This window comes from Pan troglodytes, chromosome 4, assembly GCF_028858775.2.
Source record: "Pan troglodytes isolate AG18354 chromosome 4, NHGRI_mPanTro3-v2.0_pri, whole genome shotgun sequence".
NCBI lineage: Eukaryota > Metazoa > Chordata > Mammalia > Primates > Hominidae > Pan > Pan troglodytes.
Genome location: NC_072402.2, coordinates 8,059,907 through 8,084,891, shown reverse-complemented (window position 1 = coordinate 8,084,891; position 24,985 = coordinate 8,059,907). Strand labels below are relative to the sequence as shown.

At 43.2% G+C, this 24,985-nt stretch overlaps 1 protein-coding gene across 2 annotated transcripts in view; it reads right to left on the bottom strand.

Moving 5' to 3' along the window:
• Window positions 1–24,285, bottom strand: part of ADCY2 (adenylate cyclase 2) — a 435,133-nt gene extending 410,848 nt beyond the window's left edge. The window contains exons 1-2 of one of the 2 annotated variants that reach the window (XM_016952932.4): window positions 23,917–24,285; window positions 5,973–6,170 (exon numbers count right to left, since the gene is read on the bottom strand). In XM_016952932.4, coding sequence (XP_016808421.1) covers window positions 5,973–6,170; window positions 23,917–24,126 — 408 coding nt within the window. In that variant the 5' untranslated portion in view covers window positions 24,127–24,285. The remainder of the gene's footprint in view (window positions 1–5,972; window positions 6,171–23,916) is intronic. The other variant, XM_054684164.2, reaches the window with a different exon arrangement.
• Window positions 24,286–24,985: the final 700 nt, after the last annotated feature.

Below are 24,985 nucleotides of genomic sequence, written 5' to 3'. Positions count from 1 at the left end.
AGACTTCCCTGTCAAATGCAAACGCTGCCCCGAACTCCTGGAGCCAGAAACTCTGCAGGTTACTGCGCAGACTTCACTCAGAGGTTATATTGTTTTAAAAGAGTTTTCATCTGGGAGGCAGCTACGTGGAATGGCATCAGCTGGGTTGAGTGCCAGTAGCACAGAGCAGAGGCAACCTTCGGGATGGGGGTGGTTTGTGCCGACGTTTGGAAAACCCCACCCCTTACAGTCAAAACCTGTGAGGGCAAATCTCTTGAAGGTTTGGGGTCTTTTTCCCTCCATTTTCCTTATTTTCCCAGTGACTCCTCCCAAACCAGGTTGTTGACCCACCCCCAGGGCCCCCACCCTTGTTGCTGCCTATACTTTCTCAGGGGCACACACTGAAAAATCACTCCTCTTTCCTGATCAAAACTGCCAACATCACTCTTCAGTCGTGCCGTGGCAACTTCATACAGTTCTGCTCACTGAGGGCTTAAGAGCTGGTTATTTAAAAGGCATTACAGAGAGGCCATGTTGGGTGATATGCGGCTTCTCAGGCTCGGAACTGGGCTGCATAATTCTTTGCCCTGTGCGTTGTATGGTGATTAGCAGCATCCCCAGCTTCTGCCTGCGAGATGACAGTAGCATTCCCCCATACCCGACCAAGCTGTGACAAATGGAAGATGTTTCCTGACGCAATCACATGTCCCCGGGGGGTGCAATCACTCCCGTTTGAGAAGCACAGGTCTCCTGGCTGAGAGCTAGCCTCAGGAGGCAGACCCCTTGGGCTCAATTTCCTTTGTACTTCAGCCTCACTCCTGTGCCTTCGTCTCTGCACTTGGAAAGCTGGGGTAGGATGGTGCCCCGCTTATAAACGAATGAGTGAAGTCATGTAAGGGAAGCACTCAGAACAGGGTCTGGCACTGGGTCCAGACCATGCACGTGCTAGCTGTCTGTGCTTCGTGCATGTTGCTGACTATGAGCTACACTCAAGCCACTGTACAGTTTAGAGTTAACCTTATATGAGGTCTGGCCTTGCCCTCAACTGCTGGAAGGTGATCTAGGCCCTTGGAATGTCCTGCCCGAGAAGAGTGTGTTTATTTATCTGGGGGCTCAGACCCCAGGACAGTCTGAATGTGGTTTATGATGGGAACTTAGAGCCCTGTGATGTCAGTGCTGCCTCCAGAGGGACTGGAGAATAAAAGTGTCAGCCTCACCTTCGGAAGGCTGGAGACTAAAGGTCAGCTGTGCAGGCAGGACGTGATTGAGCCCCAGTGGAGAACTCTGAACATCAAAGGCTCAGTTGAGCTTCGGCAATAGATAATTCTCTTTGGCCATTGTGACATGTGGTTGTAGGAGAGCAGCACCAGCCATGACTCCACAGAGAGAGGACAACAGGGGCTCCACGTCTGGTGGTTTTCCTGGGCTCTTCTCTTTGCCAAAGTGCGTCTGTATTCTCCCCATGTAGCAATCCCTAATCACAGCGATAACAGCTGTCACAAGTTCCGTGGGTTCTTCTAGAAAATTGTCCAATCTCTGGGTAGTCCTGGAAACCCCCCAGCTTGCAATTAGTATCAGCAGTGAGAGTGGTCCTGCATAGACTGTTCCCTCTGACTGCATAGCAGGCTCATTCCTGCATCACTTTACAACTATGTTGTTAATTTAACCATCTTCCAGTGGGAACCATTCTATTCTAAAGGATACTGAAAGCAGCCTGCTTTCCTAAGCACAGTGCTTTCTTACGCAAAGTGAACCTGCCGCAACACTTCCTAATGGCTAATTAAGGGGTGTACATATGTGAAGTCTGTAGTAAAAGACACCAGGGCTGGGCGCAGTGCCTCAGGCCTGTAATCCTAGCAGTTTGGGAGGCCAAGGCAGGCAGATCATGAGGTCAGGAGTTCAAGGCCAGCCTGACCAACATGGTGAAACCCGTCTCTACTAAACATACAAAAATTAGCCAGGTATGGTGGCACGTGCCTATAATCCCAGCTACTCAGGAGGCTGAGGCAGGAGAACTGCTTGAACCCAGGAGGCGGAGGTTGTAGTGAGCCGAGATCGCACGACTGCACTCCAGCCTGGGTGACAGTGAGATTCAGTCTCCAAAAAAAAAAAAACAAAAACAAAAACAGAAGGTAGACTTTTGTTTTTAATTTCATTTTAAACCCCCATTCCCATAGAATGGACAGGGGCAGCTAGAAGTGTTGGGCAGGACTTCAGGCTCTAGGAGGGGCAGGACTCGATGTCTCTCCAAGGGGTGTGAGCCGGTTCACTGCATGAGGCACACACCCTGCCAATGCTCCTGGCTTAGGAATAGTGGGCAAAAACAGCTACAGCCACTGAGCCTGGCTATGACCTTTTTTGAGCATCATGCCCTGGGTGAGAGGGCCTAGCAGACATAGCTGTGCTCCTCCCAGAAACATCCCCAGGCCGCAGGTTGAGCTGGCCTCCCAACCTGCAAAATTAACATGGAATACCTGGGCTGAGCCTCATATACACTCACGATCCAGGGCCCCAGTGGCGTGGGAAAGACAACCACAGAATGGTTGGGGTTATATTAGGGGCAGAGGTGAATATATTCGAATTCAAGATGTATGTAAAAGCAAAAATGTCAAGGTACACGGGGAGAGCTAAAACCAAGAAATTTGGCCAACAAATTCAACACCTGAGAGTAGTCAGTCTTGAGAAAATGACTATGATACAAGCATGTTTATGATCCTTAGGGAGATTTTTAAAAGCAGGCAGATGGTGTCAAAAAAACAAAATACATGTTATAAAACAACAACAGCAAAAAAGGTTAAAATACAAACAATAACAACAACAAACCTGAAGATGAAAATACAGTCATCTGTCAATGAACATATGAAATGAGAAGCTACTGGCTGCCAATGGCTGGACAGCATTCTGCTAAGGGCAAGGATAGGATACTGGAGAGACAGTCACGTCCCTGCCCAGAAGTTTATGTTCCAGCAGCAGACAATCAATAAACAAAGAGAGGGATGTGTCCTGTAATTTAAGGTTCTATAAGTCGCCCTAAGTGCCATGGAAACACTCAAGCAAGGTGAGTGATGCTGCCTTATGAAGTGACAGATAGGGGTCAGGAAAGATCGTTCTAAGGACATGCAACCTGTGGACAAGAACATTCCAGACAGACAAAAGGACCTTATCCTGATTAATTGGTTCTATTATAAATAGTAACAATGATAAAGCAAACATTGTATTACTGGAATCTTCCATGTTCCCATCAAGTTAAACATCTGATGCCACTTACACTCTGTCCTTCCCCACTCAATTAGAAATCCTGGCTAAAATAATTAGACAAAATACTACATCAGAATAAGGTAAATTAAGGATATGAAAGGGAGAAAGAAAATTCTATACAAATAAATTGAGAGTCTCAGATCAACTAACAGAACCCAGAAGAGCCCACGGACACTGTGAGGTCAACATAAAAACAATAGTATTATTATATATAAACACCGACCAATTAGAAAAGGTAATTTTAAAAATTCTGTTTATAAAACAACAAAAAGACTTTAGGTACCTAAGATTGAGTCTAACGAAAATTATTATTGATTTTATGAAGAAAAAAAAGAGTCTCCGAAGGACACAAAAAGTAATCAGAATTCTTTGAGAGACACGCCATGCCATTTAATGAAAAGACGAAACACAAAAAGAGCATATTTCTGGATGTTTTATACACTACCCTTTCATTAATTCTTAGGCTTTAAATATCTTTCATAACAAAAATTTAGAAATTCAATATAATTTAAATCCAGAACCCAAATGGACTTTTCATTGAACATGACAAACTGATCCGTAAGAAAAAGTGAGCTAAAAACATTCTGAACAAGAAGAGGTACTTGGCCTCCCAGATAGTAAGTCTTCCTAGAAACCTGTAACATTAAAACAAGATGGCTTTGGTGCAAGGAGAGACCACCAGATCCAGGCAACAGACAAGCAGGATCTTAACTGTTCTCCTGTTTACATTACCTGGGCACCAGTATGCACGCAACAGGATGTCTAGGCTGCTGGGGGAGAAAATTTTTAAACAGTAATTTTTAAAAATTACCTTTTCTAATTGGTCAATGTTGATGCATAAGAATACTATTGTTTTTATATTGATCCTGCAGTCGTGGTGGGCTCTCTTATGAGTTCTGTTAGTTGATCTGAGACTCCCAGTTTATTTGTATAGATAGTATGGTCATCTGCAGATAATTAGAATTTTCTTTCTCCCTCTCATGTTTACCTTATTGTTATGTAGTATTTTGTCTAATTGTATTAGCCAGGATTTCTAATTGAGTGGGGAAGGACAGAGTGTAAGTGGCATCAGGAGCACAGAGAGTGAAGGAGAGAGCGGGGAGTGTGAGGGAGAGGAAGAAGCCAGACAGAGCATGGGGGCAGCGCCCAGCCCTCCAAGGGGCTCTAGTGGGAGAGTGATAAAGGAGAGGTGATGGCGCCTGCCAGGTCTTGTGTCCACTATGACAGTGTCCTCTTAGAGCCATAAAGACTAACTTGAGTTCACTTAGTCCAGCCTCCTCCCTTTGCCCAAGAAATGGAGGCACAAAGAGAATAATGGCTTGGCAGAGGTCACATGACTACTTACCCACAGAACCCACTGGCCAGCTCATCTCTGGGCTCTTTCCAACTGAGGCACACCAACAGTATTCTGTCCTTGACATGGCTTTTGAGCCATTCTGTCCACACCCTCTGGAAACCCTGGAAACCCTCCCTGCTTCACCTCTACAGCAGTGTACCCTCACTGGCTCTCTTCTCCCCATCATGGCTCCTCTATTCCTTTCCAGATCCTGTTCCTGGCACATCCCTGGCTCTCAATGTCCCCATCAACCCTGTGACAGCCCTCTCAGCTACTCAGTCACCCTCTCCCTGGATGGCTTCAAAACTCCATGTCTTGGTTGACAAGCTCTAAACTAGTAGCTCACATCTCAGCCTAGGCCTGTCCCCTAGACAACACACCATTTATCATGCTGTCAGATGAATATGCTGGGAGCAGCCACCCACATAGCAGCAGCACTACAAAAAAAGCCAATAGTTAGACAACACTCTCCTCAGGATATGACCTGAGGCCCAGAGCCTCAACAGGTGCAAAATGAATGAATGTGGGTTTTTCAGCAGGTATCCGAAGCCACCCTTTCAATAGCTTGTGACCATGTGGAGGGAAAATCAGTGTCACAGAAGTAGGAAGGGTCTTTAAGTAGGAAAATTCTAGTAATTGAGAAGGAATTTAAGGACAACAACCAGTCCTGGAGGGTTGCAAGCACCTGGAGAAATAGGAAGCCTAGACAAGGCACTCCGGAAACAGAAGGACTGAGTTGTCGAAACTGTGGTTCGAGATGTAAAACAAGGCTACGGACAGAATTGAAGCTCAGCTATCTGAAACAAGTGACAGTATGAGGCCCCGGCCAGCTCCTTGGCTGTGGTACGATGGGTTTGCTAAAATGGGGACAGAGTGACTTTGACCATGAGTCAAAGACAGCTATTTCAAAAGCCTTTGTCCTCTGTGCCTGGCTTATTTCACTTCCAGTTAGACAGGAGGAATAAGATTCGGTGATCTATTGCATAACATGCTGACCATAGTTAATAATAATGTATTGTATATTTCAAAATTGCTTAAAGAGTAGATTTTAAAGCTTCTCACCAAAAAACTATGGAAGTGACATGTTGCATATAATTAGATTTAATTTTATATTAAACACGTATGTATCCAATTATATACACACACATATATATACACATACACATCTATACAAATACACATACATACAGATATAAATACATATACCTTGTACCCCATAATACATACAATTATAATTTGTTGATTAAAAATAAATTTTAGCAATATAAATTGAAAAAAATAGACTCTGCTCTCAGTTATAGGACTCCTCTTCATAGTTTAAGGCCAAGTTGTTTACAGAACTAAGTATGTCACAAATCAAGACATAAAAGAAGTACAAAAAAATATTTTCACACCTTACCTGGTCCCAGGGAGAGACGGTGCCTCCAAAACACATGAACAGGTATCCCATGGCAACAAGGCATATCCATATCACCAACGAGAAGAGGCGCAGCAGCTTCTTAAACACAGACTCGATGCAGACCAGGATAAATATCGCAAAGAAAATCGCCAGGGCAGTTGGAACTGTTATTAGAAACGCCACATGGTCTTCAACTTCCTGAGGAGATAAAAAAATACATGGAAAAGTTACCATTTAGAGACACTGTGATACCAATGATTTATGTTGTTAAAATGTCATCAACACTTGTCAATGTCAGAATATATTGGGTTTAAGAAATTGTTTTGAAAGTAGAACAGTTTGAACATTTAAAATTCAACTTTCATAATAAATAAGCATGTTTTTCTAAATAGATAATCCAATGTTGGATATTTAAAATAGGACAAACAATATATCATCAAAGTTACATCTTCCCTGATAAATGCAGAAATGGATTTTATTCAGAAGTGAATGTAAGAACACATTAATGCCAGGAGAAAATAAGACAACCAACTTCCCTCCCTGAATCAGAGGAGCAGAAATACCCCGGCCTTAGAAAACTATCTTGCAAATGGATTTTAAATGTTTTATTTAAAAAACTTCTTTCAAAATTATCTGTCTTTAAAGTGATGAGCTTTTATTTTAATGCATGGCAATTAATGTTTTGATGGGATCATGGGTTAATAGAAAAGGGTCAGAAAGTGCTGAATATGGAAAGTGAGGGAGCGGGAAATGCATACAGGAGGGCGCCATGTTTGTTATTTCTCTCTCAAGAGAGGTGGAGAAAATAAAATAACAAACATGGCAAAAAGAAACAAGCAAAAAGAAAATGGGCATTTAGTATTCACTTCTTACTAATGTATTTCTTTACATTTATTTTGACACACAATTTTTTTTTATTTATCTCTTCCTTACCACATGACAAAGACCCACTATTTCCATTCTACACAAGTTCAACTCCACATACAGACATTATGTTTCATTTGATTACACAAGCCTGGGCTTAGGCTTTAGCTTCTGCAAAACATTATGCTGGAAGCTTGCTATGGACAGCGTTTACTATGGAACAGAACACAGCGTAAGGTCTTTAATCCTCACCCAAACATGTGTAGTTACGGAAATATCCACAGACATTTCTATTAAAAAAAAAAAAAACCGGCCGGGCGCGGTGGCTCACGCCTGTAATCCCAGCACTTTGGGAGGCCGAGACGGGCAGATCACAAGGTCAGGAGATCGAGACCATCCTGGCTAACACGGTGAAACCCAGTCTCTACTAAAAATACAAAAAAGAAAATTAGCCGGGCGTGGTGGCGGGCGCCTGTGGTCCCAGCTACTCCGGAGGCTGAGGCAGAGAATGGCGTGAACCTGGGAGGCGGAGCTTGCAGTGAGCAGAGAGCGCGCCACTGCACTCCAGCCTGGGCGCCAGAGCGAGACTCCGTCTCAAAAAAACAACAACAACAACAAAAAAACCCCAAGGCTGGGACCATATATGGGACTTACAAAGGGACTGTCTGTCTGGTGATCTCTATTCTTTACAGGTGGGCACAAGGTTCATTCCACCCATTGGCAGCTCTAACTTCACACTGGAAATGGCTCCATGCAAATACCAAGCAACGAAGCACAGGGAGATGGGGAAACAGAGCAGACCAGCCAAAAATCCACACGGGGTTCTGGTTCCCAAGGAGGGAAAAAACCAGCATCCAAGCCCTCTTAACTCACATCGTTTCCCTTTCTCTCCCACAATTATGTGTGTTAAATGATGCCTGGGAAAGAGGCAAGAGGAACAACAAGAATGGTAAATGCTAGTAAGTGCTACTTGTGCTAAGCAGGCTTACATATATTAACTTCTTTAATCTTTACAACAACCATCCTGGTGGGGGCAGGCAGGATGGGGGGCACTAGTGTTAGTTCCATTCTACAGCTGACGAAACTGAGGCACAGAGAAGGGCTGCCATGGATTGTCCAGCTGGTGGGTGAGACAGGCCTCCAGCCAGGGATGGCCTGTGGGTCTGTGGTCCTGCAGCAGACAGTGAGCTCAACCGAATGGGGCTAGTTGTTGCCGTGGCCGAAAGAATGTGTGTTTCCAGAACTGGCAGAAAACAAGTGGATCAAATGAGATGTTCTTTTTCTCTCCCTCCACTGCTATTTTTATCCACGATTAAGTGCCTAAGTTATTACTCTTACCCTCAGACACAGTTTACAATTACTGCAAAAGGGTATTAGGTGTCTGCCAGGCTGCGAGCGCTCCCTGGCACTCAGACACCACGAACAAATGGACACGTGGGACATGACAGCGTGTCATCTGAGGACATCAAATCTGAGATTATGATCACTACACACATGGTGCCATGAAAACTGATTTAATTTAAACCTCCCCAAATGAACCTCACTGAGCTGTGGACAGAAAACTAACCAGTAAATAATCAGGAAACCTATTTCCTAGTATGACTTTTTTTTCCAGTCATTTCATTATCCCAGCAGGGGTGAAACAATCATTGACTTTCCTGGCTCTTAGATCTCCAGAAAGACTGAAAAACCGTGCAAAAATATGCATGACTGTAAAATGACAATTAGTAGAGGAGGGAACCAGGAAACAAGAAGATGCTGATATAGTCCTTCCAGGAAGCAGAGGAGAAACGGAATGACCTGTAAGAGCTTTCCCGTGCTTCTCTTTTAAAGGATCTCTCTGTCAACAAGACAGAGACCCAATGTCTTATTTTTCTGGGTAAAGTATGTAAGACTTAATTTTGATTTTGGTTCTAAATCGTAAACTCTCTATTTTTTCTCTCTCTTTTTAAAAAATCAGATCCCCGAGATGTGATTTGTCAGGGCTGCAGGTGACTTCTCCATCATTAGTCACAGTGAGCACAGTGTCTGGGTCCTACAACCCTCTTAGAGTCCTGCAAAAATGTTTAAATTTCTTTCAAAATGAGAGCAGCCAAAAAAGCACAAACTCTTAGGGTCAAAGATTACATACATCTTTATGACAATGCAGTTGCAAACTATAAAGAGGACTTTGACCTCTGAAGTCCTAATCTAGGTCATGATCCTCGGTGGCTGGTGGTGTGCCTGCCCTCCCCAGTTGGGTGACGTTAGCAGGTGGGTTCTGCACTGCAAAGGAGGAGCGTCATCCTCAGACCACACACCCCCACCTCGGAGGGTGAGCCAGAGGCTCAGACGGCCGACGGCTTGAGACAGTCAGCTGCTGCTTGTGAGGCCTGTGACCCTAACCTTTGCAAAAGCTGGGCCCAGTGAAAAACAGAGACTCTTCAAGGAAGAGAACAGCCACCAGTTTGTTCTGTATCTGCCTTTGAATGCTAACTCTGAAGGAGTTTTGAGAACCTTGCATGAGGGTGTCATGGGAAGAACACAAGAGTATTCACTAGAGGATGTATGAGCTTACTGGCCACAGTCTTCCCTGGCCTCGCTGCCTGCAACATGCGTTTTTCTTAAGGCTAAGTCAATGGAATAAAGAGACACCCTCAGACCTAGGATGACAGCTCCTCCTCTCTCCTGTCCAGCTCCCAGCAGATGGAGAAAGGAAGGAAGCCAGCAAGGTACACCCCGAGGCCATGTTCTTCTGATTGAGTTGTTTTCAAACATTAGAATATAAAACAGACAGACTAGCTTAAAATAAGCAAACTAAACCATTAAAACCATCATCAATCTCAATTAAATATTCCTATGTATCCTCACCCCTCCTCCCTTTGTGGAAAAAAATATCATATAATGCAAACTAAATAAAATGTACCAAAATCCTTTTAATATTACCTAAAATATACTAAAATGTCTTTTTAAAAATGGCTTTAACAAGGTAAAATAAAATTTACCATTTAATGCATACTAAATGAAATGTACGAAAATGCCTTTAAAGCAGGAGATTTTGACTATGGTATCATCCACTGTGATGATAATGGGTTCCTTCCACTCTAAGCATTTTATCCCTTCATTTTCCATGCATTTTCTGGTAATTTCAGATGGCTTCTAATTGCTAGGCCTATTAAATACCCATCACTTTTATTCCTTATGTGACAATTCCTTTGTTTCTTAGATGTTTTTCCATGCAGTAACAGCTTGTCTGTATTTTCTTTCTTTTCAATGTACTTCTTTTTTCTTTTTTTTTTTTTGAACAGTACTATTTTGTATGAGGGTGGTAAAAGACAGTCTAATGTAAAATACTGCCTTTCTATTTAATTAAAAAAATTATATTTTAGTGAAATGCTTTGAAGTCAGCAAGACCAAAGGTAGAAACCAATTTCCATCACTTCCTGCTGTGATTTTTCAGTGGGAGAAGCCGAATGTCCCTCAGCCGGCTTCTTCACATGCAGTCATCCAGATTTGGTGTGGCTTCTGGGCGTTTGGTATGTCACAGGTGTACCACAAATGACAGTAATTACTAGGAAAAATGAAATCAGCCTTTAGCTTTGATAAACATTTGACTACAAATGGATGTGTGGAGATATAGTTTTTCATATGTATATAGATAAATAGACAATTTTTATTCTTATCTACATACATAGTCATACTCCATTTTACCATGAGGTGTGAAAGGAATAAATAGGCAATTATAATAATTTTAAACATCTATAAAACTAATAAAATAGCCTCAAACTGTATAAAGCAAAAATTTAGAAAATCAGAGAAAAAAAGTAAACTAATCTACTAAGAGCAGACAATTTCAGCTCCCCATCTTGCTATTGATAGGCCAAGCAAATAAAATAAAAATGCAAACAAGAAAAGATGTTAAAGGATTTGAACATCATAATTAGTAATCTTGGCCTAATTGAAAAATACAGAATTCCACACGCAACCATTAGGTGGAACAATATTCTTCTGAAGTGCATGTGGAATATTTATAAAAATCATGTGTCAGGCAACCTCCAAAGATTTCAAAGAAGAGTTATCACACAGACCCAAGTTCTTTGATTACAGCATAATTTATCTTAAAAGTTCATCACAAAAATGTAAATTAAAAGTTACCACATATAAGATAAAAAGCACAATTCTGAATAACCTTTAGAATGAAACGTAAAACATAATGTGAATTTTATTTTATTTTATTTTTAACATTTAAGTTCAGGGGTAATTGTGCAGATTTGATACAGAAGAAACTTGAATCCTGGGGGTTTGTTGTACAGATTATTTCATCACCCAGGTATTAAGCCTAGTACCCATTAGTTATTTGTCCTGATCCTCTCCCTCCTCCCACCCTCCACCCTCCTCGGATAGGCCTCAGTGTGTGTTGTTCCCCTCTATGTGTCCACGTGTTCTCATAATTTAGCTCCCACTTACAAGTGAGAATATGCAGTATTTGGTTTCCTGTTCCTACATTAGTTTGCTAAGTATAATGGGCTCCAGCTCCATCTATGTCCCTGCTATGGACATGATCTTGTTGTTTTTCATGGCTGCATAGTATTCCATGGTGTATATGTACCACATTTTCTTTATCCAGTCTACCATTGATGGGCACTTAGGTTGATTCCATGTCTTTGCTGTTGTGAATGCTGCTGCAATGAATATTCACATAAATGTGTCTTTATAATAGAATGATTTATATTCCTTTGGATATATACCCAGTAATGGGATTGCTGGGTTGAATGGTATTTCTGTCTTTAGGTCTTTGAGGAATCGTAATGCTGTCTCCCACAATGGCTGAACTAATTTACACTCCACCAAGAGTGTAAAAGTGTTCCTTTCTCTCCACAACCTCACCAGCATCTGTTTTTTGTTTTTGTTTTTGGTTTTTTGTTTTTTTGCTTTTTTACTTTTTAATAATAGCCACCTGGCTAGGCACGGTGGCTCACGCCTGTAATCCCAGCACTTTGAGAGGCTGCGGTGGGTAGATTGCCCAAGATCAGGAGTTCGAGCCCAGCCTGGCCAACATGATGAAACCCCGTCTCTACTAAAAATACAAAAATTAGCCAGGCATGGTGGCACATGCCTGTAATCCCAGCTACTCAGGAGGCTGAGGCAACAGAATCGCTTGAACTCGGGAGGCGGAGGTTGCAGTGAGCCAAGATTGTGCCACTGTATGCCAGCCTGGGTGACACAGCAAGACTGTCTCAAAATAATAATAATAATAATAGCCACCTAATGTAAATTTTTAAAGAATAATGAAAACAATGCACATCAACATTTGTGGTGCGTGGTAACAGTGGTGTCTGGTGGGAAAATTACAAGTTCAAATACTGAACTGAGTTGCTTAGGTGTCAGTTTTGCTGCTTGTTACCTTTCCCAGAATCCCCTTCCCTCTGGAGTTCTTGGTTAGAACTGAACAGAAGGGGCCAGGCACGGTGGCTCATGCCTATAATCCCACCCATTTAGGAGGCTGAGGCGAGCAGATCACGAGATCAGGAGATCAAGACCATCCTGGCCAACATGGTGAAACCCCGTCTCTACTAAAAAAATACAAAAAATCAGTTGAGTATGGTGGCACATGCCTGTAAACCCAGCTACTCGGGAGGCTGAGGCACAAGAATCACTTGAACCCAGGAGGCAGAGGTTTCAGTGAGCCGAAATTGTGCCACTGTACTCCAGCCGGATCGACAGAGCGAGACTCTGTCTCAAAAAAAAAAAAAAAAAAAAGAACTGAAGAGAAAGGAATTTGTGCCAGAATCTGTGCCAGAATTTTGAGGCAACAGTGAGGCAAGTCTTCATGGTCAGACATGACGATGGACACTCACGGGGTCCCAGGCCGGCTTCTGCACATCCTCACTCTCCCTGGCTCTATGTCCTGCTCTTCTTCCCAACTTGTGGCCATTGATGAATGGGGGCCCAGCAGACACCGGCTGCTGAAGCACAGAGTCAGCGGCTACACAGAAGCAACAGACGCCCATCGACCTTTTCACCAAGCTGCACCACCTTTCGCCACTCTTTGGCTGACTAGACATGTGATACGGTTTGGCTGTGTGTCCCCACCCAAATCTGATGGTTTAAAAGTGTTTGGCAGTTCCCCATTGCTCGCGCTCTCTCTCTCTCCTGCCATCATATGAAGACATGCCTTGCTTCCCCTTCCCCTTCCCCTTCCCCTTCAGCCACAATTGTAAGTTTCCTGAGGCTTCCCCAGCAATGCAGAACTGTGAGTCAGTTAAATCTCTTTCCTTGATAAATTACCCAGTCTCAGGTCGTTCTTTATAGCAGTGTGAAAACACGACTAATACAACATGTTTGTCTTCAGATTTCCCTGAATGTTCTGACTTTTCCACCCAAACCAGTGCCTTACAAAGACTTCTGAGTAACTGTGGAGATAATTATTCTTCTTTTGAGAAAGGAAAAATTGCTGTCTTGTTACCAGACCTTAGAATGGTCTGAACGTTGACAATGGGCCACAGAGTCACCATGCAATCTGCGATGTCCACCACTGTTGGAGTTCATCCGACCCTCAGATAACCCATTGTTGAAAACCAAATGGATAAAGGTGCCTTGAAGTTAACTTCTAAATAAGAGTGTGGTGCCAGGAAATTATTTCAACTGAACAAAATGGCACAGGGAAAAGTAAACTCAGAGTGTGTTTCCCATACAGGCTTAAAGTACATAGAAGCTGAAAGAGAGAAAGAGAGAGAGACAGACATAGCATGAGAAGGCAGAGAAAAATAGCAAACCTTTCAAGAAGCATGTCTTGAAAAGAACTCTGGCTGTGACTATTGACATTACGAGGTTGAATAAGTTTTGAGAGATTTGTGTTCCTCAAAAAAAACTAACCTGAACTATGGATGTTCTAGACTTAAGAGAAACTGTGCCTTCTTATTTATGGCAGACAAGAGGTGAGAAAGTCACTCAGCCCCCAAGAAGGGAATATCCAAGTATTCAGTTCAAATGTAGCTAAGAGGATGGTAAATAAAGAAGAAGGACCTCCCAGGGAAGATTCAAAGGCCACATAAAACAGAAGAAAAGGGGACTATCTCCTAAACAAGAGTCTGGTTGTAATGAAGAAGCAATCTCTAGTCTCTGGGCCAGGGACCCTCACCCTGCCTGCCCAGGTGGACTTAGAATTGCTGTGAGCCAAGGGCCAATGAGTTTCATCCTTCTTTTGGGATAGCAGAAGGGTTTACTGTGGTTATCCTAGGTATATGAGGTGGCTGGGTAGATGGCTGATAACAAGTCTTTTTAGACCACTGGTCTCCAGATCACAGAAGCCACACCCAGGCTTGATGGAGAAAAGAACATTCATTGGTCCCTTTGAACAAAAGAGTGCCCTTCCCTTAGAGATCCTAGATTCTGAGCTTACTGCCCTTCACAGACAAGACTTTAGGGTCATCTCTCCTGAAAAGGGAGTATGTATATTTTCTTCAAAAGGGAATAAATTGGCCTGGCACAGAGGCTGATGCCTGTAATCCCAGCACTTTGGGAGACTGAGGTGGGTAGATCATTTGGGCCCAGGAGTTTGAGACCAGCCTGGGCAATATGGCAAAACTCCATCTCTACAAGAAAAAAAAAAATTAGTAGGGCACGGTGGCACACACCTGCGTCCCAGCTACTCAGGAGGCTGAGATGGGAGGATAAGTTGAGCCCAGGGAGGTCAAAGTTGCAGTGAACTGAGATCGTGCCACAGCACTCCAGCCTGGATGACAGAGCAAGACCCTGTCTCTAAATAAATAAATAAATGGGAATAAACTATATATTGGGTGACCAGGTAGGTGGACTGCTGTAGTAATTAGGGTTGCTCAGCATTCTAGTTTGCTTTTCTGTTACAGCTTTTTTAAAAATTCAAATTGGCTCCAATAATCCCCTTCCCTGTATCCATGCCCATGTGTAATTCTCTCCTACACTGAATCTGGCTCTAGCCACATGGCTCCATTTGGCCAATCTAATGGCAGGTGCATGGCACAAGCAATAACTTGAACAAAGATTTGGGCAGTGGGGCTTGTCCCTTTCCTCTTGCTCTTTGCAAGCTCCTGAACTCCATGCAAAGAAGCTCAGGCTAGCCTGCTAAATGAGAGGAGACAGCCGAGTGACCTGGCACCCCACTCAACAGCCATGGTGGATAGCCTGCCAACTGGCCACACACATAAATGTAGCTATTTTGAGTAATCCAGCAATTAACTAACCTGCCAGTAGAGCACACAAACATGAGACAGACCAGCAGAGATCAACTGGGAAACCTAGGTCAGAAGACCCAAGACCTGACCCACATAATTATGAGCTAAAAAAAAAAAAAGAGTAGTTCAAATCTGTTAAGTTTTTGGTTGTTACACAGCACAAGTTAATTGATACATCCTTCTTCCAGGCATATGAAAGTTTGGCATGGCTATGTAAGGTAACATAGCAGATGGTATTTTCCACACATGGGGACAATCTACATTTCATCCCATGTATGCTTGACATTCCTTTCATCAAGTTAGGTTCTATCCCCTTAGACTGACCATCCACCTGAGAGGGTCTTCATGATGCCTCAATCAATACAGTATGGCAGAATTCCCTGACTTCAGAGACAGGGTCATAAAAATGTCATGCAATTCCATCTTTTTCTTTTAGGATGATCATTCTTGAAACCAGATCCCATATCAAGAGAAAGTCAAGTAATCATGAAGAGAGGCCACATGAAGGTGTTCTGGCCAGCAGTGCCAGCTGAATCTCAGTTGCAAGCCAGCATGACCACCAGACAGAGAAGTGAGTAAACCTTCAACGGAGGCAAGCCCCAACCTTCAAACCACCCCAGCCGATGCATGGGGCAAGGAAGAGCCACCACTGGCAAATGTGCCCAAACTGCAGGTTCAGGAGGAAAATAAATGATGGTGGTGTTTCCAGTCATTAAGTTTTATGGTGGTTTTTAAGGCAACCAAAGACAACTAAGAACATTTACTCTGGCCAATAAAAAATGAATGAAAGTGATGTGTCACTTCCATGTGGAAAGTGTTCATCGCCAGTAGTTAGATATGGAAGCAAGCTTTTCCTCCTTGGTGCAACAATTAGGAAAGAAGTGTGTTGTGGGATGTGCCCTCCTTCATCCTGAAACCCTGAGTGACAGGACTGTCAGCAGAGTCCCTCTACTGAATCATCTTTACCGTGTATCTTGAGCAAAATATAAACCTTTGTTGTGTTGTGTTAATCCAGGAAGACTTTGGAGTTGTTTCCATGACATAATCTAATATGTTCTGACTGACGTAACAGGAGATAATAAAGATAAAAACACACACAAAAGAAGTAATGGATAAGATAAACAAAGAGGGATGGTTCTTGAAAAAGCTAAAAAGACATCTGGTGAGATTATACATGAAGGCATATAAAAACTATTATAAATAAAAATAAAAAATAAAGCATATGTAAAACATCAAAAGGAGAACATTATTATCAAAATGAGCATGCAGTTAAATTTGAGAATTTGGATGAAATGCAAAAATTCCTAGAAAAACAACTTACTGAAACTGACCCAAGAAATAAAATTAGAAATACTAGACAATCTTACTACTATCAAAGATACTGAAGCAGAAGTTTCACTGTCCCCACAATCAACAATACTTATTACGGCACTTTAGTAATTTTGTGTGTGTGTGTGTGTGTGTGTGTGTGTGTAGCATTGAAAGGATAAAAACAAAACAAAACAAAAACTTAGTCAATGGGGCAGAACAGCCCATAACCAACCAACCATATGTAGAATTTTGATATATGACAGATGTGAAGAAAGTAATTGAAATGGATCAGTGGCAATTGATTCTCCACAAGGAAAAAATAGGTAAATGAATCTCAATTTCTATAACACACCACACATATATATCATTTATGTGTATGTGTCTATATATGATAAAATGAACAAAAAGACAAGTAAAAGAATGATAAAATCCAATTTCAATATGAAGTTTACATTTGAGGATAGAGAGTAGAATGGAATTAGTTGAGCATATAGAAAGAAATTTCCTATTAGAGATATTCTAGTTCAAAATGGATTCATGAAAATTTATTTTACTATAAATGAGCCACATAGAGATTAATGAGGATTATGCCTGAGAATCAAATATTAATTGAATTAATCAAATGAGTAATTCTATTTTATGCACCTAAAATTCAATTCCAAAGAGCATGGAGGTTGTGTATTTGAATGCACTGCAAGTCAATGATGGGAAAGAGTTAGACATTAGGTTGACCATATGTCTGAACTATGCTAACATTTCCTGATTATCTGTTTTATTCACATTAACCTGATCTCTGTATTTAATTTTTAACAATAATTTTAATTAGTTCTAGTAATGGACTAGTCTAAAATTTTATTTCTTTCATAATGACCACAGATCATTAGTAACTTGATACCTAAATTATTTGCTCTTTTTTTCTCTATATACCTAAAAAAAAAAATACAGGACACTAAAAACACACACACACACACATATACACACACAAAAAATAATTCAGTGTTGGGAGTAAGCACACAGGAATAAAAACCAGCACCTTTGAGCTCTGGCTTGTCCTAGCTGCAATACCCCAGCATCATTATGTCTGAGAGACAGCAAAGGACATTGATATAAATGGGTAGAAATCATAATTCCAAGATCTTGCAGGCAGGGCTCCCATTACAATAGTGCTGATCTGCCATCTTTTCTACCAGGAACTTTCTATGGGGTGATGACCCTAGAGACCTGATTTATTCACGGGACTCTCCCAGAAAATAATGACCACCTTGAGAAATCCTCAGAATTACAATCTTTTAAAATGAAACGATTGTATTATACTTTCTGTCTATATGTTTCAAATGCAATAAATTATTTACTCAACATATTTTAATTGCCCTATAATTGAACTTTCCCATTTCCAGCACCAAGCTTTTCAGAAGTGACTTGGTTCAACTCTGAGATACAATCTGCCTTACACATCTCTATGAGCCATGGTCAGGTCTGTGTTTTCATTCTCTTTGTCTTGGCACAATTGTTCTAGAACTCTAGGCAGAGTCAGAAAACTAGCTGGTAAAGCAGCCCACAATGGTTTTTTCGGTTGAGGTTTTTCTTACTGTGTCTACCCCACTCTCACCTGCATCTGGCTCCTGGAGACAGAAGTATAAGCAGAAGCAAAAAGAGGGAACCAAAGAAACTATGTCTAACATTGCCAAAACCAGTTGAACAAACAAAGTCTTCTCCTAACCCTCTCTTCATCCTCTCCCTTGTAATTCTTTATTGCATCCTTATACCAAAAAAGGACTGAAGAATTAGCACTGGCTTAATTTTGTCAAATGGACCAAACCCATGAGCTAAGTTAATCCTTTTCTGTCTTCCCAAACGTTTAGATATAAGGCACGGAGACGTGGAAGAGACTTTAAGATGAGGGGAGCCACTCAGGAAGATCCAGAAAGTGGAGAGGGTCAGAGTTGAATGCCCTCAGCTCTTGTGGTCCTTAGATATGATAATGATGATAGCTTGCCCTAGAGCAGTCACCAGTATTTAAGGGATCATGTCAACATGCGAGGGGTGAGCCAGTTCAGGGTGGAGTGCCATCCAGGGTGATGTCAATCACAGTGCTTGCCCCCCCAACCCAGGTGCTCTAAATACTCAATGAAGGAAGAAATGAGTCAGGTTCAATGAATTGTCTCGATGTCAATATCAAGTGGTAGGAAGAACCCGTATACCAGTGGAGTATGCCCAACATCCAGCTCAGACTCTCCTGTCACTGACAATTTCTCATGAAATATATCACACACAAAACACCTTCAACACAGGAATATCGCAGCTCTAACAGTGTTGTTCCATTTTTAGTAGAATATTCGGTTTTAAATTATCAGTAAGAATCACGGCTTAATAGGAATGATTCTCACACCCATGGTGCATATGCCAGGACTTCTCAGACAACAAAAGCATAGCCACATTTGAGGCTCCACTTGATGGGGAAGACACTGGGGACATTTAGCATAATGAAAATAAATAATGCCAGCACGTCAGTGAATTAATTATGAGGAAGCATCTCTACTGAATTCCTTTAACTCTGGAAGAGAAAAACATTAAAAGGTAACTCCATTACACAGAATGAAGATTGAGGCTGTTCATATCAGTAAGAAATTTCAACAAGAAAACTTGCTATTTTCCAAGACCAGTGCTGGGAATTCTAGACCTTCAATCTTCTCTAGCAAAGTCACCAAGGGAAAGTCAAATGCCCTGTGACCCTGTGACAGCGTAGCAGTTGCATGACCTTGAAGAGATGAGTTCACTTCTCCAGGTCTCAGTTTCGTCATCGGTAGAATGAGCACCTTTCTGGCTCTAATGCAATGTGACTACAGTATTCTTTCACAGTAACAGTGAAAATGCAGCTACAAAGACCTAGGAACAGCTAACAGTCCTGGAGGCTTACTTTATGCCAGGCATTGTTCTAACGGCTTTGCATGTACTAATTGAGACCATCAGCTTACAAGGCAGGTACCATGCCATTTTACAAACAAGGAAACTGAGACATAGGTTAAACAATTTTCCCAACGTCACAGAAGTGGAAATGGACAAAGCCACAACTCCCACACAGGCAGATGCTCTCAACCATTTCACTCCACTGTCCTTTCAAAACGGGAAAGGAAGGTGCCATGTATATATTTAATCATACATTTCAATATCCAAAGGATGCTTCCAAATCCTTTCTAGCTAGGCCTCTAAATTGCAACCATCTTTCCTGCAGAAAATTACAGTTTTTCCTTGGCCTTTGTTATACCACAAGTAAATTATAACTGAAACGACTTAGAGAATTACTGGTTGCAAATTACAAGCACCTGCAGAGTAAGATTTCCTGCATGTATAGAAATGCATAAAAAGACGAATCTTTAGTTACCTTTACTGCAATACCTAAGAACATGCTCTATTCCCTTCCACAAGGGAAACTAGAGAAAGCATGCACAGAATTTCCTGCTTCTTAGAGGGGATGTTGGGCACATTTGTCTGCCCTCCCATCCTTCAACCCCCAAGGAAGGAGGTGATTCTTCCACCTATTGGGGGTGCTGAAAGATTGTCTGGAATAATAAAGTTGGTTGGCCTCTACAAATAATTAGCTATGTTAATTTGTTTTGGAAGAATAAGATTCTTTCTCTATGTACACACAAAAGAACCTCTCTGATAAATCTGCCCTTCGAAAAAATATCTGATGTTGGAAAATTGATTCATCATAAAAATACCTCTGGTTATTGTTTTAAATATCTAGCTCATTACATCACCATAAAAGAAACAAGGTGGGCCATATTCTCAGTCACATATATTACCTATTTATAGTTAATAAAAGTGCATACTCTTATTTCAGTATCATACTAAAAAAAAATCTACTTTATTTCTCTGACTACTTAAAATTATGGAATACAATTTTTTCATTTATATTGAAATATTGACTATTCCTAATCATAAGTTTTAGCCAAAACAAATCTGGCTGGAGCCAGCTGGTATCCTGACAAAATAAAAAAAAATTATGTCAACCTTTCTTAACACTGACAGGCAAATTTTGAAAACAGCTGGCTGATTTTGGATATAATAAATGAGAGTATTAAATTCTGAAAAAGGGTTTTCATGCATTCAGTAATAAAAACCAGTTCCAAAAAACAAAGTAGAAAGAGAAAAAAATGAGAAAAAGAAAAAGAAAAAAATTAAAAACCAAGTGACATGATAAGATTTATGACTTAAAATTTCATTTCATTAGCTCTGAGTTTTCTGATGCCAGGGGTCAATTTTATTTTGTTCCCCATGCCCAGCATTATTGCCATTCCTGGCACTTGGTAGGCACTCAACAAGCTGATGGTGAAAAAATTATAAATCAGATTTTTCATGAATACTCTCCATGATAAACAGCAGAAACTATTACTCATATTATTAAACAGAATATTTAAATTCAAGACATGCCATCAAATTTTATATTTACTGAGTTTCATGTCTTCAAATAATTCTTCACAAATATGGGATTAAAACTACTTAATAGTTTTCATGTAGAAAATAATAAATTAACCAAGACTGTACAGTTTCAATTCAGAATTTACTTTTACAGCATATAAAACTTTGAGGATTACTTTAACTTTAGGGCCAACAATGCAGAATCAAGGATTGATCAAATGTTGAAATTAAATGAAATCACTTTGTGAACAATATCAATTAGGGAAATATTAAATCAAAATGAAGCTTGCTTTTTTCTTTTTAGTATGTATTCCAAATCACTTCTACAAAGGCAATTACATACAGCAAAAAAATCTCTATGTACTTGCATTATGCTAAGAGCATTTTGTAGTCCAAATGCTCTAGGAGGCTAGGGATGTGCTTTAAGCAGATTGCCAAACTTCTATAAGAACTGATGAAAGTCCAATGGAAATCAAAATCAGGCAGATTCAGGGGGAAAAAAAGGAATCTGTCCAAGATTTTAGGCAGCAAAAATAGATCTGCTTAGCTCCTGAATTGCATGACAGCCCAGCTATTCAAGTAAAGTGCTCCAGCATGGAAACCTTGGCAGGGTCCCAAAGCAGCCATTCCCACCTCCCAAGGTAGACCTCTCTGAAGCGAAGCCCTGCCAGCCCAAGAAATGAACTCATCTCTAATTACATGAACACAGCTTTACCTTAGCCCTATTCTACCTTCAAATGTCCCTACCCCAGCCATCGTTGACTATCTGGATGGAGAACGTGTTTTGGAAAGCAGAGATGCTGGTTATGGTGTTTCTAAAATCAAAATAGAAACAGGCTGTTGGGAGCCCAACATCATCCCAGTCCCGACTCAGGTCCGGTTTCAGAACACAGGGCACATTTCTCCTAGGCATAGCTCCTTCCGACTTGGTCCTGCAGCTGGTCTCTGCCTGAAGGTGGCTTTTCTATCAGACTGAGTAACCCTCCCTGATTCTGGAACATTTCTGCACAGCTTATCTCTTTGAAGGGTGCGCATAGTAGACATGAGACCATGAATTAGCTATGGCCAAGGACAGGATTCATTTCACTGTCTCTGGACCTCACCATAGGTGACAGCCATGCTGTGGGAAATGCCCACTTTGTGCTTAAAATGATTTAGCTGAAGGCAAGAGGAGCATTAAAATGATTGATTTATCAAGGAAAAGTAAAGATGCTTGGAAAACGCTTTGAAAAGGATACCACTACCACAGATGCACCAAGCAAAATGGAACATAAAGGAATTGAATATAGACACACAAATATAAAGAACAAAGACAATTCAAAGAAGGGTGCTTTAAGCCCAATAATGCTAAATCTCTGAGTGACCCATTCAAGAATCTCTACCAATGAGGTTTAAGAAATTAGAATTCTCCATCACAGAAAACAAAGTGGTGTGTGCAGAGGAAGCATGAATTTCACACTTGTCTTTAAATATATTAATGCTGCTATAAATAGGTCATCACCTGCTCCTTTCCATTTAGAAGAGAACAAGCCAGAGCAGGTTTGAATTACAGGTTCAAGAGAATCACAAGCCGAAATGCCCCAGCAGAACAGATTTCCAAAGGAAAACTCTGATGTTTCTTTTCTTCCTGGCAAGTAAAAAATAATAAGTAGATGACTTTAGAGATCCTGCTTGCCCATGAGACTGAGCAGAAGTCTCTCCCCAAGTCCTTTTTGTTCCTAAAAGTAGTAAAGAGAGATAAAAATGCCATTCCAGAGAGCATAGAAGGCTGGTTACATGTGGAGAGAGTGAGGGTTTCTCCGGACTCCTATCTAGACTACAGGGATCAAAAGTTACTCTCTGCTCTAGGTTTGATAGTACAAGAGCCAGTGTGTGATCTGTGACTTCATGGCCTCCTACATTCTATTTCTATTCTTACCTCATTGAACTCAATCAGTAGACAGCTACCATTGAGTGGTGTGGGGGAATTTTTTTATTTTTTAAAAACATGATGGTAACAATTCTTCCCATGCATAACATTTGAACACCATCTGGCTCCGGATATCCTAAACAAATTGCCAAATACCAAGGACAGCTATTTTATGCATGGTGAAATATAAGCAACATCCACTTCTTTGGTGGTGGACACATATAAATAGGCACATATTTATATTCTAAGCTCAAAATACATCACCCAGTGGACACATTCACAGATCAACCACTGACTAAAAAAAGAAAAAAAACAAAAACAAAAACTCACTGGTGGATAATCAATGCCTCGCACAAAATCTGCACATGCATGTCACAGGCAGTGCAAAAGTTTGAACCACACACTCAGAGATCAGTAACAGGAAGTTATCGCCATCTACAGACTTCCCCTCACTTTTCAAGGGAGCGAGCCAAGGATTTCTGCTTGAAAAATATAAACTGGCAAAACTGACATCAGCTGTTGAGCTGCATTATACTCCTAGTGATGAAATCCACTTTAATAACCTGTCCAAAACCCTAAACACGTTACTTCTTTAGAAACGGGAAAGCAATCGTCCATCCCAAACGCTTCTTAACTGTAGTCTCTGAGATGAAAGATTGATTCACAAGTCAACACCACATCACTTTCCGTCTATCGGGCTAAAGGGCTAAATGCATACAGATTTAAAGGCAAAGATGTATACTTAATTTTTCTTCTTCATTTTCCTTGTCATTAACCACTTTCCCAAGGCAGGCTTTCTGCAGAGTTGAATAACGCCCAATCCCAACTAAAATGCCAACTGTGGGGCCATGCCAGTGGAACCGGGCAGGAGACAGCGACTCGCCCAGGAAGCCCAGGGCTGAGTCGGGGAAGACCTATTCGAGCGCTGCGGGCAGCGGTGCCCGGCGGAAAGCGCAGAGTTTGCCAGCGGGTGCGCAAAGATGCAAAAAGCACACGCCCTGCCCGTCCACCTGGTGAACACCTCGGGAACTTTATTTTGGGAAGAGCCTTCCCAGGAAACTTTTCTCTCGCCCGCAGCCCTTGCCAGAGCCCACCGGGCCGCGGGCCAGCAGGAGAAGCAGGGAGCCGCGGGCCGAGGGGCTGCCGCGGGCCGAGGGGCAGCCCGGAGCGGGACGCGGCTCGGCTGGCCGGGGTCCTCTCAGGGCCGGGGAAGGCGCGGCGCTGGACCCGCGGGGAGGCCACTCACCAGCCCGAGCGCGAAGAAGACGGCGAGCAGGGCGAGGCAGGAGCCCATGACGATGAGCAGCAGGAAGACGATGAGCGGGTGCTGCTGGCTCATGCAGTAGTAGGACTCGTAGAGCCAGTCCCGGGACCGCGGCAGCCCGTCTCCGCCGCCCGCCGCCTCCTCGGCGCGGTCCCGCAGGTAGCGGCGGCGCCGCATCGCCTCCTGCCACATCGGGGCCGCTCACAGGGCGCCCGCCGTGCGCGCCCGGCCCGGGCAGCGCCGCTCGCCGCGGCCGCCCGCGTCCCACCCCCGCGCCGCCTCGGCCGGCCCGGCTGCCGGCACCCGGAGCTGCGCGCAGGGGCCTCCGGCGCGGGCGGAGCTCGGCGCCCCGGGCTGGGCGCGCTGACGCGCGGGCGGGGGCCGGGCGGCGGCCTCGGGGGCAGCTCCCGGCGCCGCCGCCGCCACCGCCACCGCGCGGGAGGGGGCGGGTTCCACGGGGCCCTCCGCCCGCCGCTCCCCGCCCCGCGCGCAGCCGGCCTCCGTGCAGGGGCGGTGTCGGCCCCCACCCGACGGCCCGGCTGCAGGCTGGGGACGGCGGGGGCTGTACGGTGGGGGGAGTGGCGAACTGAGGGGCTCCCGCTGCGCCCCGGCCCGGGGTCGTCCTCGCCCGCCGGCCTCCCACACTCAGCCACCAGGTCGTCCACCTCCTCTGCCCTATCCCGAGTGCAGCGTGGGTGGGGTGGGAGGGACGGCCCTCCCCGCTACGAAGTGAGAACACAGCCTAAGGGGTGGAGGGAGGGAGTCCTACCCCCACCACTCCCCCGCCCCACCTGGCTCGGAGCACTGCGGGGCTCCTAAGCTCCTCTCCACTACCTCAAGGTCAGCGGGCAGGGACGCTGCCACCCTCCTGTTTCCCCCACCCCTTAGTGGGCTGCGGGGCCTGCTCCCACCCTCCCCCACAGTCACAGAGCGCAGCCGGGGTCAGAGGACCCGGGGGGTCCCTCCTTTAGTACGCGGGTCAGAGGACAGCGGGGTCTCCCTCCTTTTCACTCTTTTGGGGAGCTGGAGAGGATTTCCCACCCTTCCCGCC